This window comes from Callorhinus ursinus, unplaced genomic scaffold (assembly GCF_003265705.2).
Source record: "Callorhinus ursinus isolate GAN/ISIS: 27379988/994484 unplaced genomic scaffold, GSC_fseal_2.0 scaffold13, whole genome shotgun sequence".
Taxonomy (NCBI): Eukaryota; Metazoa; Chordata; class Mammalia; order Carnivora; family Otariidae; genus Callorhinus; species Callorhinus ursinus.
The window spans coordinates 6,187,125-6,203,189 of NW_027397075.1; the positions used below are offsets into that span (position 1 = coordinate 6,187,125).

The following is a 16,065-nucleotide window of genomic DNA, read 5'->3' on the forward strand; positions in this document are numbered from 1 at the left end:
TAGAGACTGAAAGGAGAATGGTCCGGGTGCCAGGGGCTGAGAGGAGGGAGAATGAGGAGGCAGTGTTTAATGCGGATGGACTTTCAACACAGGGAGATGGGTGGTGGAGATGGTTATCCAATGTGTACCCTGAAAGTGGTTAAAATGGTCATTTTTACGTTATGTATACTTTGCCACAATTTTAAAGAGAGAAAAAAAGTTTGAGTAGTTAGTGTCTGAATGAGGGTTGGAGGAAGGAGGGCAGCAGAAGGGCAAGAACAAAGAACACTTCCAGACTTGAAAGCTTCAGGACTATAGAAACCAGGCACGCTGTTCAACATTTAGGATTTAACTACCTAAACTGCTCCCTGAGCAATGAAAAGACAGGGCTACTAAAGACCTTCTCCCCCAGCGTGTCCAGCATTAACACTTTAGTTGCTGACTTATGAAGAGGTCCCAGGGGTTCCCCAGGCAGGGGGTGTGGCAGGAGGGGAACTCAGAGGACCCGGGTCATGACTTATTTATCAACTGGACATAAGTATTGCAATGTCTTACCTGCCAGCTGCCTGTTAGCCCTGGGTGTGGGGTAGGGTTTAGAGGAAGAGCAGAGACAGACAAAGCTGGTAGGGGACAGACCATGGAAGCCGTGTCAAGGAGTGTATCCCCTGTCTCAACTCCAAAGAGAACCATGACAGAGCTTTAAGGAGGGGGCAGGGAACAGGCTGGTCACTGAAGAACCCCCACCCCCAGACTGGCAGGATGTGCAGAGTGGATTGGGGAGGATGGAGATGGAAGGCAGAAGGATAAAACAGGGCAGAGGGGAAGGACAAGGAGGCTGCGAGGAAGCCCGAGGGCTGTCCAGGAAAGCTGGATGAAGGGCAGAGGCATTTGCTAAGGAAGGATCACAGGAGCAAACAGGGCTAGAGAGGAGGATTCAGTCTTGGAACCTGGGACGAGCCTGCGGTACATCCAGATAGAGACACATAAGAGGAAGGGCCCCAGGGAGTGATGTGGGCTGCAGGTAGAACTTCAAGTAATCAACACATGGAGAGCAATTTTCACCTAGGAATTCAGACAGTAGGTGTATGTATAGAAGCAAGAGGCAACAGCAGAGTCTGAAGGTGAATGATAGTTAATATCTGAGGGTGTAGAAATGATACATAAGAAGGATGAACAAAGAAACAGCAAGTATCCCAGGACATTGTGGCCACCAGAAGAGGGGGAAACAGTGTTTCAACGTCAGAGGGTCCTTGGTGCCAAGGGCTGCTGAACAGACAAGGAAGACACTTAAATTTTACAGGACAGACAGCTCAATTAACAGCAGGTGTGTCTCTGGTATGTTCTGAACCAAGCCTATGACCTTGTAATGGACTGCCAACACATCACCTCATGATGATCCATTAGTCATTAACAAGAACATCAAGTCACCAGGTTTGGTCATGAAATGGCACTGCTACGGTCTGAACGTGTCCCTCCAAAATTCCTATCTTAAAATCCTAACCCCTAAAGATGATGGTATTAGGAGGTGGGGCCTTTTGGAGGACCTTTAGGTCATGAAGGTGGGATCTTCGTGGAACTGGATTACGTCCTTACGAAAGCGGCTCCAGAGGGATCCCTTGCTCCTTCTACCATGTGAGGACACAGTGAGAAGACACTGGCTATGAAACAGGAAAAGGGTCCTCACTCAACCACATTGGTGCCTTGATCTTGGACTTTCCCAGCCTCCAGAAACGTGATAAACTGCTGCTGGTTTTTGTTGTTGTTGTTGTTGTTGTTTTTACTTTTCATATTTCCATGTTTTTAGTTTTTATTTTTTTATGATTATGTTGCTAATCACCATACATTACATCATTAGTTTTCGATGTAGTGTTCCATGATTCATTATTTGCATATAACACCCAGTGCTCCATGCAGAACGTGCTGTTTATGAGCTCCTTAAGTCTGTGGTATTTTGTTACGGCAGCCCAAACAAAGACAGGCGCTAACTCCTCTCTCCAGCAGAACGAAAATAATTCATTTTTCCACATTGCATTCTGTATTGACTGCTTTGGGCATCCAACATCGGTAAAATCCTCCAATTCCAAGCCAAGCCTACGCAGCTCTCAGTCACTTTTAATTCATTTTTAGTAAATTTAAAAATCAATCTTGGCTCTTTTCCTCCAAACTTAATCACTTCCTTTGTAGCACTCTGCAGTGATCCCAGTATAAGGTACCTCAGGAATCATGCAATACGATACTGTGCCAATTGAAATCATGAAATATAAGTATATTTTTATTGAAGTACTGATATATTTCCAGATGCTATGCCAGGAGCTGGAAAGTCAAAAGGAAGTAAGACAGACATAATGCCCTGCAGTCCCAAAGCTTATCATCCAGTGAGGTATGCAGACAACAGACAAGTGAATATGGTGTGATAAGGTAAAGTGGAATCCCCTGTCCTTTGTTCTCGAAAACAGGGATTAGCAAACTTCTTCTCTAAAGGGCCAAATATTAGATACTTCAGACTTTACAAGATAAATGGTCTCAGTCACAACTGCCTAAAAGCCGCCATGCATAGTAAGTAGGTGAACCCGTGTGGCTGTGTTCCAATAAAACTTTATTTATAAAAATAGGGACACAGTTTGCTGACCTCTGCTCTAAGTGCTCATAACTTAAAATCTTTTTTGATTCACTTACTCATGGATTCCAAGGGGGGGGGGCGGGGGGGGAACAGGTCTTTCAGAGAGCCCTCTTCCTGGAAACAACATGCCATCGTGAATAAAAAAGTTGGAGCCTCCGAGTCACAACCATGCAGACCTAAATCAAAACCCTGGCTCTTTGGGGCGCCTGGGTGGCTCAGTCGTTATGCATCTGCCTTCGGCTCAGGTCATGATCCCAGGGTCCTGGGATTGAGCCCCGCGTGGGGCTCCCTGCTCCGCGGGAAGCCTGCGTCTCCCTTCCCCACTCGTCCTACTCATGTGCATGCTCTTGCTATCTCTCTCTCTCTGTCAAATAAATAAATAAAATCTTTAAAAAAAAAAAAAAAAAACCCGGCTCTGCCACAATTATTAGGTCTGGAGCATTAAGAAAATGATTTCATTTCTTTGAGCTTTATTTTCTTCATCTGTAAAACGAGGACACCCTCATTCACTACACACAGTCATTTCAGAAATAAAATGGAACAATGAACGGAGGGTCTAACCAATCCCCTGGCTCACGGGAGCTGCTCAGTGTAAGTCATCAGCAGACAAGGAAGCCAGGCCTGTGGTCAGCCAGATTATCAAAAAGGAGCGGAAAACATGCAGGCGTCGTCTCCGAGATTAACAGGCTAGTCATGACTTTCCTCTCATTTCTGAACCACAGGCCTTGACTTCTATTAAAGTTGTCTTGCTTTCCTCTATTGTGTAAGTTAGGTTGTTTCTGGAGGCCTGTAAACAGATATCCAACTCAAGATGGCTTCCAACATTAGGAAATTTACTGTCCCAAACAACATTCAGTCCAGATATAGGGCAGCTCTAGACGTGGTTAATTCAGAAGCTCGGTGACACTACCGAGGTACTTCCCATCTCTCTGAGCTGCCATCCTTGGTGTACTGGCTTTTGTCCTCAGACTTGTCCCCCTTCATAATCACAGGATCATTGCCACAGCTCCAAACGTTTCAACAACAACCCAACACCATAAAATAAGTCTTCTCTTATGTCTCCATTCAAATAGCAAGACATTTTCTCAGAAGGCCCTCTGCGGACTTCTTCCTTCCCTTCGGTCAGAATTTCATCTAGTGTCTATTCTGAAAACAGCTACTGGAAGGCTGATAATTATTATGGCTGGCCTGATCTGCTCTAGACTCACTCCCCCTGGAGTTAGCTTCAGGCCTGAAGCTCCTGGTGACCCACCATCTGAACAAAATCAATTCTATCAGCAAGAAAGAAGGGACAGAGCTACTGGGTAAGAAATAACGAACTCCTGCTGTAATGATTCACACAAACTTGCATAACTAGAAGAGAAAGTTACACAAACTGCAGGACCAGATTCTGGAAATGCAGACTCCCATCTCTCACCACCACCAAATCAATCACGTGCATAGATAAATCCAGCCACTCATCCAAGGAAGAGGAAACAGCTCCCCTGGACAGGGCCAACTCTCGCCTTTGGGGCTTGAATCCCAAAGGAGACACACTGGATAACCTCATCCCAAGCCTCTCTTGAGTCCTGCATACCCCACCTGTTGGCACCATCTATTCAAGGGGATCTCAGCTGGGGACGGACACCCACGCCCGCCAACAGTGCCTGACAGGACAAACCTGAGCTGGCAGCCTGTTTGTAATCACGTCCATGCTACCAACATTTCATAACTCAGGGATGTTTGGGTCAAAACTCCCCAAGTCAAAAAACACATAAACTAACCAACAAACAAAACCTGACTTCTAAGCCAAAAACAAAGACAGACAGACCAAAACAAAACAAAAAAACAGACAAACAAGCCAACCTGGGAATGGGGGACAAAACAAAAAAACAGACAAACAAGCCAACCTGGGAATGGGGGATGGATGCATGCACTGGCTAAAAACCTCACAAAAGGGGAAGAAATCTGCCTGCAAGCTCCCTCTCCCAAGCTACAGTTTATCACAGAAGGAACACCGGGCACCTGATTTATAGACAAGCCATGCGCAGGCCGCAATGCAGCAAGAGGAAAAGGTGGCCACTGGGCGCCTTCAAGGGGCCATGCTCAGCTTTGGAGGATGAATCCAGATCAAACCACCTCTCCCACAAAAAACAACCGAAAAAGCTAGGCAATTATTCAAACAGTTATTAAAACAAAACCGAGGACCTGGGAGCACTACAAAGGCAAGGAACAAAGAACCCAGACCCCCAAGAGAAGGCAAGTCCACAGACAGAAGCCCTATATTCAGAGCCTTACTTGGCCCTTGGGGCTTCTTCCAGCTATAGAGTTCCTCTGAGGAGAAGTTAAGCAGGGCTTTCAGAATTCCCATAAAGTCTGAAAGGGAAAAAGTTCAGGCTCAGAACCAGTGGAGGAGGACGGAAACTGGTCAACAGGATGCACTGGATTGAACAGCGTCCCCCGAAAATTCATGTCCCTCTGAAACCACAGAATGTGACTTTGTTTGAAAAAGCTCTTTGCAGATGTAATTAGTTAAGTTGAGGTAATACTGGAGGAGGGTGGGCCGAAATCCAGTAAGGCTGTTGTTCTTCTGAAGAGAGGACACAGTCAGAGGCCCAGAGGGAAGAGGCTGTGGGAAGACAGAGGCCCAGACTGGAGTGAAGCCACCATAAGCAAGGGGCACCAAGGACGGCTGACAACCACTGGAAGCTGGGAATGCATTCTCCCTCAGAGCCTCCAGAAGGAGTCAGCTCTGCCAACACCTAGATTTTGGACTCCTGGCCTCTAGAAATGTGAGAGAATAAATTTCTCCCTGTTGTTTTAAGTCACCCAGCGTGTGCAGATTTGTTATGGCAGCTCTAGGAAATGAATACACGTTGGAAACCCCAAGTAACTATGTCCTAGCAAGAAGGCACAAGCAGAAATACATCAGCCTTTGCAAATGCTGAAGCCCAGGCATGACATGCTCAATCGTTGATGGGAGTAAATTGATCTTCCTCTATCCTACTTGCCTGAGCAGCAAGAGTGACTCCCCTCTGAAGAAAGATAGATCATCACAAGTTTCACCCAACTCTTCATACATAACACTCAGTAGAAACTACCAAGCACATGCCAAAGACAAGGATGGATTCAAAATCAAGACAAAAACAAAAACAAAACAAAACAAAAACAAGGGACTTCTGGCTATAGCCAAGTAGGAAGCTAACAAATCCTCTCCCCAGAAAGCAACTATAAAACTGGACAAAAATGACAACAATGTCCACACTCTGGAAACTGACTTCAAAGGCTTATCATCTGAGAGGTGTTTATGCTTGAAAACTGCTAAATTTCAGACATGAACAACATGAATAACAACAGCGGGACAATAAATGACAACACCACGCGTCTCAACTGTCAAGGACAAGAGGGAGAGGAGCAGAGCGTGGAGAACCAGAGCACTGGGCCTCCCTACAGATGGCAGGGGGCGTGGCTCCAACCACAGCAGTGAATGTGGGCCCAGAGCCACAGAGCCTCAAGGTGAACCAAAGCTAAAAATCCATATTTCAACATGAAATATCATAATTTATAAATGTGGACGACTTTTTAAGAACATTTTTTTAAGCACACCATACAAGGGTTACCAGTTTCCAGACTTAGTCCTGCATGCACCCTAACCCCCGATGACCAACAGCAGTCCTGCCCCCGCGGACTCAGTATTATCTATTGTAGCATGAATTTCAACACTCATTCTGCTCAGTCATTACTTTGATTCAGCTCTTCTGTCTTCAAAAGGTAATGCTTCCCATCTGTAAACAGAGCTAGTGCAACAGCCCTGTGGATTAATTCACCATTACTTACCGTCTCCTGTCCCTTCCAATTAGCTAATTGAGCAAGAGTGGTCTACAAAGCAGCAGCAGTGGGCATCGGGCCACTGCCGGAGGAGGAGGGCGCAGAGAAGAGCCAGGAATTTGACATCAGTCTGACCTGGGCTGGAATCCTCAGCTCTGCCGTATACTAGCTATGGGTACTTGAACAATTTATGAACTTATTTGGGCCTCAATGGCATCATCCAAACAATAAGCACATTGTCACCCAGCGTGGACAGTCGCTGCCATGTTTAAGATTTTATTTATTTATTTGAGAGAGAGAGAGTATGAGCAGAAGAGGGGCAGAGGGAGAGGGAGCAGACTCCCCACTGAGCAGGGAGCCTGATGCGGGGCTTGATCCCAGGACCTTGGGATCATGACCTGAGCCGAAGACGGACGCTTACCCGACTGAGCCACCCAGGCGCCCCAGCTGCTGCCATGTTATCAAGCACCAGCTCCAGGAGCTCTGTACCGAGGCCTGGGCTCTGCAGGCACTTCCTCCTGGAGCCCCCAGCACAACACTGTGAGGCCGGTCCTGTGCATGGCCTTATTTTACACCTGAGGAAACGGAAGCTCAGAGAGGGGATGTCCCAGAGAGCTCATGTGTGACGAATCCCAGAGCACAGATTTCAACCCAGTCGCCCAACTCTAGGGCCTAGTATCAAGTGCTAAGCCACAGAAAGGGCCAGGCCAGCAGCCAGCAGGACAAGGAAGCACAGGGATGCTCATTTCCATGCAGGCCTCCTCTTTAGATTTCATTTTCTCCATTCTGCCTGCCACGGTCATTTCGATGGCTTCAAGAGCAACGAAGCAGCCACCGATTCGATCTTTCCCGACTCCTAGCAGTTGAAAACCCACATGTGCCCCTCCCCATATGAGGTTTTTATTCAAACATTCAACAGCGGGAAAGAGATTTTATTTTTTAAATATTTTTTTAAGATTTTATTTATTTATTTATTTGAGAGAGAGAGAATGAGAGAGAGAGAGCGAGCACGAGAGGGAAGAGGGTCAGAGGGAGAAGCAGACTCCCCGCTGAGCAAGGACTCGATCCCGGGACTCCAGGATCATGACCTGAGCCGAAGGCAGTTGCTCAACCAACTGAGCCACCCAGGCGCCCAGTGGGAAAGAGATTTTAATTAGCCACGGACCATCCGGCACCAATGAATGGTTAACTGCACCGCAGGCAAGATTGACAGGGCCCTCAGCAGCCCCTCGAGAGCTAAGCTGGTCTGGCCTTTCCCCTGCTTCGTATTGGCAAGAAGGCCGCCCAGAACCTCCTCCGCAGCAGAAAACAAAGCAGCGACTCTGCATGCCGGTCAGTCTCTTTTCGGGATGCGGGTGCAGAAATCGAGCTAAGAGCCAGTGAAGGGGCAAGAATGGGAACTCAGGCGGTGCCTCACAAACGTGCTGGTGCTCCTCAGATTACCAGGCCCAAGTGACAAAAAGACAAGAATTCTAGTCCAGATGGGAACAGAAAGAGCTATTCTGCATGGCCAAGGCTCAGAGTCCAAGTGAGGATGAGAGGGAAGAAATGGTTACAAGTTTAAAGGGTGCTGGGGGAGAACCTGGGTGGCTCAGTCGGTTAAGCGCCTGCCTTTGGCTCAGATCATGATCCCAGAGTCCTGGGATCGAGTCCCGAGTCAGGCTCCCTGCTGGGCAGAGTGTCTGCTTCTCCCTGTGCCTGCCACGCCCCCTGCTTGTGCACACGCTCTCTGACAAATAAAGTCTTTTGAAAAATAAATACATAAATAAAATGAAGGGCGTTAGGGAGAGGAGGGTAACTGGTTAAATGTTTATTAGGTTCTATGAACCAAAGCAGCTGATTCTCACTGAAACCTCCAGACAACTCCCCAGGCAGACGAGAAGATGGCCCTCACAGGTGAAAACAACTAAGGCTCAGAGGGATGCTTCCGCAGAGTCATTCCAGACTGACACACACGGTCTGACTCCAAAGCCAAGGTTGCCTCTGCCATGTTAGCAGCTGCCCTCATGGCATGGAAGCTGACCCAGAGCCTAGTGGTCTCCTCCACACCCGTTTCTCTCAGGTAGCTACTGCAGAGCCAGGGAAAATGGAAACAAGAAGAAATACAAGGGCCCATCACACCGAGGAGAACTCTGGGCAAAGTTACGTCCTCAAGCAGCTCATCAACCAGCCCACAGCACTGAGCCACCCCCAAGCAGAGGCCAGGAGACACCGCCGAGACCACAGAGGCTGACAGCCCAGGTGACCAAGACAGTAGGCAGTAGTTTCCACGGGGACTGAGACCCTGCAAGGCGGCTCCTCTTTGACCTGGCCCTCTATGTCCCTGACTTTTAAGGGAGGGACCCAGGAGCACAGAAGAAAAATCAACCAGTGACAGGAATCCCTCTTGCAGCTGTCTCCTGACCTCAACGGGAACCCCATTCACTTATGAAAATGGGCAACTGGTGAGATGAATGACAGCAAGTGAAGATTCATTGAAGGGCTAAGAGCAAAAGGAAGGGAGATGCACAACACAAGGGAGCAGGGGAGGCAAAGGGAATGTTTGGCAGAGAATTCCCAACAGATACCTCCGCCAGACACGGCGAGGGCGGATGGTCAGCTGGGAAACAGGGGCACCAGCAGGGACACGGAGGTCGTCACAGTAACGAGATTCAGGAATTCAGGGCAGCCACAAGCAGGGTCTGAAAGAAGCTGCTCTTTAAAATGCTGAGGAAGGGGTGCCTGGGTGGCTCAGTTGGTTGGGCGACTGCCTTCGGCTCAGGTCATGATCCTGGAGTCCCGGGATGGTGTCCCACATCGGGCTCCCTGCTCAGCGGGGAGTCTGCTTCTCCCTCTGACCCTCCCCCCTCTCATGTGCTCTCTCTCTCTCTCTCTCTCAAATAAATAAATAAAATTAAAAAAAATAAAATGCTGAGGAAGAGGGGCACCTGGGTGGCTCAGTCATTAAGCGTCTGCCTTCGGCTCAGGTCGTGATCCCAGGGTCCTGGGATCGAGCCCCACATCAGGCTCCCTGCTCCGTGGGGAAGCCTGCTTCTCCCTCTCCTACTCCCCCTGCTTGTGTTCCCTCTCTTGCTATGTCTCTCTCTGTCAAATAAATAAATAAAATCTTTAAAAAATAAAATAATATAAAATAAAATGCTGAGGAAGAGGGGCGCCTGGGGGGCTCAGTCAGTTACGCGTCCAACTCTTGGTTTTGGCTCAAGTCATGATCTCAGGGTCATGAGATGGAGCCCCACGTCGGGCTCTGCACTGGGCATGGAGCCTGCTTGAGATTCTTTCTCCCTCGGCCCTTCTGCCCCCAACCCAACCCCCCTACTCACACACACCCTCACTTTCTCAAAAAAAAAAAAAAAAGTTGGGGAAGAAAGACATAGAACATTTTTTATACAACATGATACACTTTTAGGTCCAGATCCAAAGCAAATCACTTTAAACAGTTTCTTCATCTGTACAGTGGAGAAAATAAAGGTCCCTACCACTCACAAGGCTGTCATAAAAACTGAATGAGTTAATTTATATAAAAGACTAATGAAGTTCCAGCCTTGTACAAAGTGCTCCCGTGTGTTAGTAGTGATTGTTAGCATTATCCCTGTCATCCAGACACACAGGAGCACGGCACACTACTTGGACAAAACTAAAATGGATGGTAGCAGAGCTGTAAGCTCAGAGACCTACTGATTCTGTTGTTTTTGTTGCTGGTGTTGAAGACAGATTTAATTACAAAATGTCATGCTATCCCCATGCACAAAACTAAAACACATCATCGATTTCCCAGCAATTGCCATGGCACCTGGTGACATAAGTTCCTTGGCTACAGGACCCTGAGCCCCCAGAGATTGCAACATGTGGCTCTGAGGATTCTGCAAAGAACAACACCATTACTGACTACAGGTAAGACATCCTCACATGTGGATTTCTGCACCATCAGGCTGCCCCCATCCCAGTCCCACACAATGCCTGCCTTGCCCGCTATTAAAAAATAAATAAAAACTTTTCAGAAAAGACCACATCTTCTGCACTGCATCAGGCCAAGCAGTACCTGTTTCGGTTTTGCTGGCGAAGCCTGCTGCCTGTTTGATCGCAGCCGCCGTTAACGCTAATCCCCGGCTCCTCTTCAGGCCATGCTGCAGGACGGCCTCAAACTGGGCACACAGACAGGTTACCCTGCAAGAGAACCAGTGATTCATCAGCCCACCTGCACAGGGAGAGAGACAACCAGGGCAGCCCCAGCCCCTCCGGGAAAGGGGTGAGTCACCAGCTCTAAACCTCAGGGGAGGTACACACCTGACACCTGGATTTATGGGCAGGCAATTGACATGCAATTGACTTGGGCCCCTCAGCACACCTCTCTCCATTTGTGTTATTTCACATACCTCCAGGAAGCCCCACACAGTCTAACCATATTCATCAGCCTCTTGAAGAAATAGGAACAATTCACAAGAAAGGAAGAAAAATGGAATTGGTGCCAGCCAGCAGAGGAGAAAAAAATAAAAGCCAATTTAAAAACAAATCAGTCTGGCATGGGGAAGGGTGGGCTAATTGTATTCAATTCACAAAGTCCAACTCTAATTCATATCACGTGTAGTTTAAGGAACTAGATTATCTTTCAAGAGATTGAATGCACCAGCCTGCCAAATTGGAAACAGTGTACAATTTCATGGCCTGTTACATACACTAAAAAAAATAATATGAATTCTGATTCTTGTTCTTTTTTTTGGTTGTAAGGGATTATATTGTGAAGTCAGATCCAGACTTGATGGAATGAATTTTCCATTAAGTTACTACTGGGGATTCAATTAAATTTATTTCTCAATAACCAAAGAAATCACGAACATACTGGTAAAGAGATGAAGTCAGAGCTACTACCTTCTATTCTTTTTTTTTTATGTTAAGTTAGCCACCATACAGTTCATCATTAGTTTTTGATGTAGCGTTCAATGATTCATTAGTTGCGTATAATACCCAGTGCTCATTACAACACGTGCCCTCCTTAATACCCATCACCCAATACTACCTTCTGTTCCTTACAGTCCTCCCAGGGCTCCTGGGCACCTAGGCCCATTGAGTCTGTGGACTTTAAGGCCCTTCTATTCACTCATGCAACCTATGTTAAATCCTTGGGGCGCCTTGTTATGCACCCACTTAGCACCATGAACTCCTATGTAATACATACCACAGTTATAATTAAAAACCCCAGGAGGCCCTCTCATTTTTACTGTGAACCTAAAACTGTTATAGAAAGAGTCTTAAGGAAAAGTTAACCAAAAAATTCCATGACACTGGAGCGCCTCTATGGCTCAGTTGATTAAGCGTCCAACTCTTGATTTAGGCTCAGGTCATGACCTCAGGGTCGTGAGCTCAAGCTCCACATCAGACTCCACAATGAGTGTGGAATCTGCTGAAAATTCTCTCCCTCCCCCTCTGGCCCTCCCCCACCCTACTCACGCTAGCACTCTCCCATCCCCCTCCCCTTAAAAAATAATAATAAATCCTGAACTCCTCCTATATACCAGGCACTACTGATCTAGGCTCTGAGGATACAGAGATAGCACAGTCTCTGCCTCACCAAAACTGCACGGTTTTAGCAGAGGGAGATACACAAAGATGCTAACCAGACCATTTCAGTTGATAGGAACTCTGAAGAAAGGAAAACCAGATGAGGTGGTAGGTGAAGAAACAGCAGGAACACGTTTAGATTCTGGGGCCTGAATGGAGGTAACCTTAGAGTTATGACCAGGATGTGACAGACACAGCAGACTAGGCAGAGGGACCCAGTGCAAAGATCCTGAGGCCATCACCATCTGGCTCAACCTTGCCTAACTTCAGGCATTTCCGGTTCCACTCCTTTCCACACCTGCAGTAATAATACTCCAAGGGCTTATTGCTCTGTGGGCGGTAAAATATTTTCATACCCATTATTTCTTTAGCTCCTCCCATCAACATTACTATATACAGGTGAGGCAGGTATTATCTCCATTTTACACCTGAAGAAACAGGCTAAAGACATTTAAGAGACAGTACATGAGTACATAATAAGCAGCATTATAAGACTACATAATTAACAACATCTGTACTCCAGCCCGACCCAATCCCAAACTGATCCAAAGTAGATTCCAGATACACCCCATACCAAGGCAAACATACTTATTCTGAGACAAATGTCCTCTCTCTCCTACACCCCTCCTTTACTCAAGTCATCCATCTACACCAGAAAACCCTAACAGTGTCAGCAAATATACAGCACTTGCATTTACTCTCCATTCTGTGCTCATGACAGACATCACTAATCCATCCCAGCATTCTAGGCAACCACTGTCAAAGATCAAAGCTGGCCCTCCACAGGAAGGAAGCCTAATTAGCCCAAATCTAACACCTGTCCTCAACAACACTATTTGGTTTCCAGCTCCCACTTTGGCTCCCCTGCACCTAGCTCAGTGTCTGGTACACGGTGCATGCTCCATAATTGCTTTTTCAGGGAAGTAATTAATCTTGAGCCATGAGTCCCAGAATACTCCCCCCACATTGAAACAACCCTCTTTCCTAGGCAGATGTCACTCTTGAATATGAGATGTGCATATGCTAGTATCTCTACAAATCCATGCAGGCCCACATTTCAGGGCTTCCTGAAAACTGGAACACCCAACAAAACCATCTAAATTCCAGGAACCAAAACAGGAATGGCAAAATGGAGCCCAACCAAAGCCCTATCTCAAGGCAAAAAACAAAAACCCCGGGCTGTGTTTAGAGTTCTACATAATAAACCACAGCCTGGAGGCACCTGGGTGGTTCAGTCAGTTAAACGTCTGCCTTCGGCTCAGGTCGTGGTCCCAGGGTCCTGAGATCAAGTGCCAAATTGGGCTCCCTGCTCAATGGAGAATCTGCTTCTCCCTCTCCCTCTCCCCCTCTTCCCCTCCTCCCTGCTCATGCTCTCTCTCTCTCTCTTTCAAATAAATAAAATCTTTTTTTAAATAATAAAAATAAAAATACTTAAAAAAAATAAAGCGCATCCTGTATCTTTAAACAAATCATCTGCAAATGTAATAATTGAATCAACAATCTCTGTTAGTTTACTTGGCTCTCTAATGCACAAGTCAGGGGCTGCCCTGCCAGCTCTAGATAATATCTAGCCACTAAAGGGAATGGAATGCAGGTGAACAGCACAAAACCAGTCCCCAAGGTTTGGGTTACATCATCAGTATTACCTTCTAGATGCAGACAGGTCACAACCAACCCAACACAGCAGAAAACTCAGGGAGAGTACTAATCCTATAATTAATTCATTTTGATGACTACCTTGCCAAAGGCCATGCTATTTATCACCCTTCCCATGTCCCCTTTTCACTTCCCCAATGGACCTGAGCTTATACCTACTGGTCATTCAAGACTTAGCTCGAGGGTACCCTCCACCAGGAAGCCTTCCTGAGTGCTTCCTCATTCTCAACTTCTTTCTACTGCAACCCTTGACCAACCTCTCTGTTAATGATCTGCTTTAGAGATGCCTCCTCATGCTGACCTGAACTCCCACACCAGGGATTGTACCTCATTCATCTTTGTTGTCCCAGCACCTAGCACAATGCCTGGCTACTGTGGTAATGACGACCAAAACAGTCCCTCCCCTGGGGGCATTCGGAATACAGGCTTGATGGACATTTAGGAGAGAGATGCATCTCAGGAGATCTTATATAATCTGTAATCCGAACCCAGGTCAGTTAGGACTAGTGAATCAAGCAGAACACACTTGTGTAGCCACAGGCACACTAGGCACTGATTTATAACCTTGTCACCCTAAGGTTTCCATTTCTTCTCATCTCTACTCACTTATATGATCATTCCTACTAAATGAAAGGAGTACCTGTGCTATGGGGCTCTTTATTTCCTCAGCTCGGTCTCTCCTATTTCCCAGAATGCTCTCTGCGAGATGCATTGGGGCATCACCGTGGTGGGTCAGCTACCTCCATGGCGTTTCATCACAGCTAACTTCTACTCTGAGTCAATGAACTGGGCACGTTTGTAATTAAGTAGGGGAACGTAACAGCGAATGTTTTCATTTTTTTTTTAAAGCACGAGTCAAGGGACGCCTGCGTGGCTCAGTCAGTCAAACATCTGCCTTCTGCTCAGGTCATGATCCGGGGATCCTGGGATCGAGCCCCTCATTGGGCTCCTCACTCAGCGGGGAGCCTGCTTCTCCCTCTGCCTGCCGCTCCCCCCTGCTTGTGCTCTCTTTCTCTGGCAAATAAATAAATAAAATCCTTTTTTAAAAAGTTTTTAAATAAATAAAAGCACCAGCCAAGAAAATCACTTCAAGTTTTTATGCATACAACTGTTGACCAGATGAATGTATAAATAAAATGTGGTATCTCGAGACAATGGAATACTACTCAGCAGTACCAAGAACTGAAGTACTGACAACACACCACAACAGAGATGAGCCTTGAAACTATTATGCTAACAGAAAGAAGTCAGACCCAAAAAGCCACACGTTACAGGATTCCATGAAATGTTGAGGAAAGGTAAATATTTAGAAACCAAGTCAATTAGTGGTTGCCTAAGGCTGGAACTGGGGATTAATTATAAACTGGAACAATTGAAAATAGACATAATGAAAATGTTCTAAAACTGGGTGTGCTAATGTTTGTACAACTCTCTAAATTTACTTTAAAAAAATCACTGCAGGGGGCGCCTGGGTGGCACAGTTGGTTAGGCAAATGACTCTTGGTTTCCACTCAGGTGGTGATCTCAGGGTGGTGAAATCGAGCCCCACATCGGGCTCCACCCTCACTGCAGAGTCTGCTTAAGACTCTTCCCCACCCCACTGTGTGCACCCTCTCTATATATTAAATAAATAAATAAATAAATAAATTTTAAAAATCACTGCATTGTACACTTACAAGAGGTAGGTTTTTATGGTATGTAAATTAGACTTCAATAAAGCTGTTAAAAATAAAAAATTTAAAAAACTGGGGTACCTGAGTGGCAGAGTCAGTTAAGCATCCAACTCTTGGTTTCCAATCGGGTGGTGATCTCAGGGTCTGAGATTAAGTCCCACGCTGTGGTCCACGCTCAGCAGGGAATCTGCTTGAGATTCTCTCTCCCTCTCCTTCCACCCCTCCCCACCAAACTCAATCTCGCACATGTGCTCTCTCCCTCTCTCTAATAAATAAATCTTTAAAAGAAAACTGCTCTCAAGGTGCTCAGTAAAGCCTGATAAAGAAATGAAGGAATGGAAAATTAAATACCTTACTCCTGCTGAATTTAGAACTACCAACACCAGCAGAGCTGGACACCGTGTGAGCTTAACTAGTTTACTGCTGAAATTCTGCAAACATTGGTTTTCCTGAGTTTTGACCTATATTTCAAGACTCCTTATCCTGCCACATTAATCTGTAATAAGATTCTTAAGAATCCTGTACCTTTTTATGGCAAATGTTAGAATAACTGACAGGAGCAGCAATAAAAGCTGCATTTTTACGAATGACATCAAATTAACCTTATGAAAGAGGGCATATTTCCAAGTGCTCCTTTCACTATGTTACAGGAACCTTTTGGGGAAAACCAAGTACATCATGAAAATGGACCAGATTATCCTCATGTGGAAAGTTCCAATGTTACCTGGAACGAAGTCAACTGTACCCATAAAAATCAGCCAATTAACAGCATCA

General features: G+C 46.3%; 1 protein-coding gene across 5 annotated transcripts in view; it reads right to left on the reverse strand.

Moving 5' to 3' along the window:
- The window catches only part of SNX29 (sorting nexin 29), a 510,437-nt gene that overhangs the window by 453,880 nt on the left and 40,492 nt on the right, over positions 1–16,065 (reverse strand). For 4 of the 5 annotated variants that reach the window (XR_012380443.1, XR_012380444.1, XM_025855499.2 and 1 more), the window contains one exon: positions 10,446–10,570. The exons of the other annotated variant lie outside the window; for it this stretch is intronic. Coding sequence is in view for 2 of the 4 variants with exons in the window: in XM_025855499.2 (XP_025711284.1) it covers positions 10,446–10,570 (125 nt within the window). In the remaining 2 variants the exon portion in view is untranslated. The remainder of the gene's footprint in view (positions 1–10,445; positions 10,571–16,065) is intronic. 5 annotated transcript variants of the gene reach the window in all.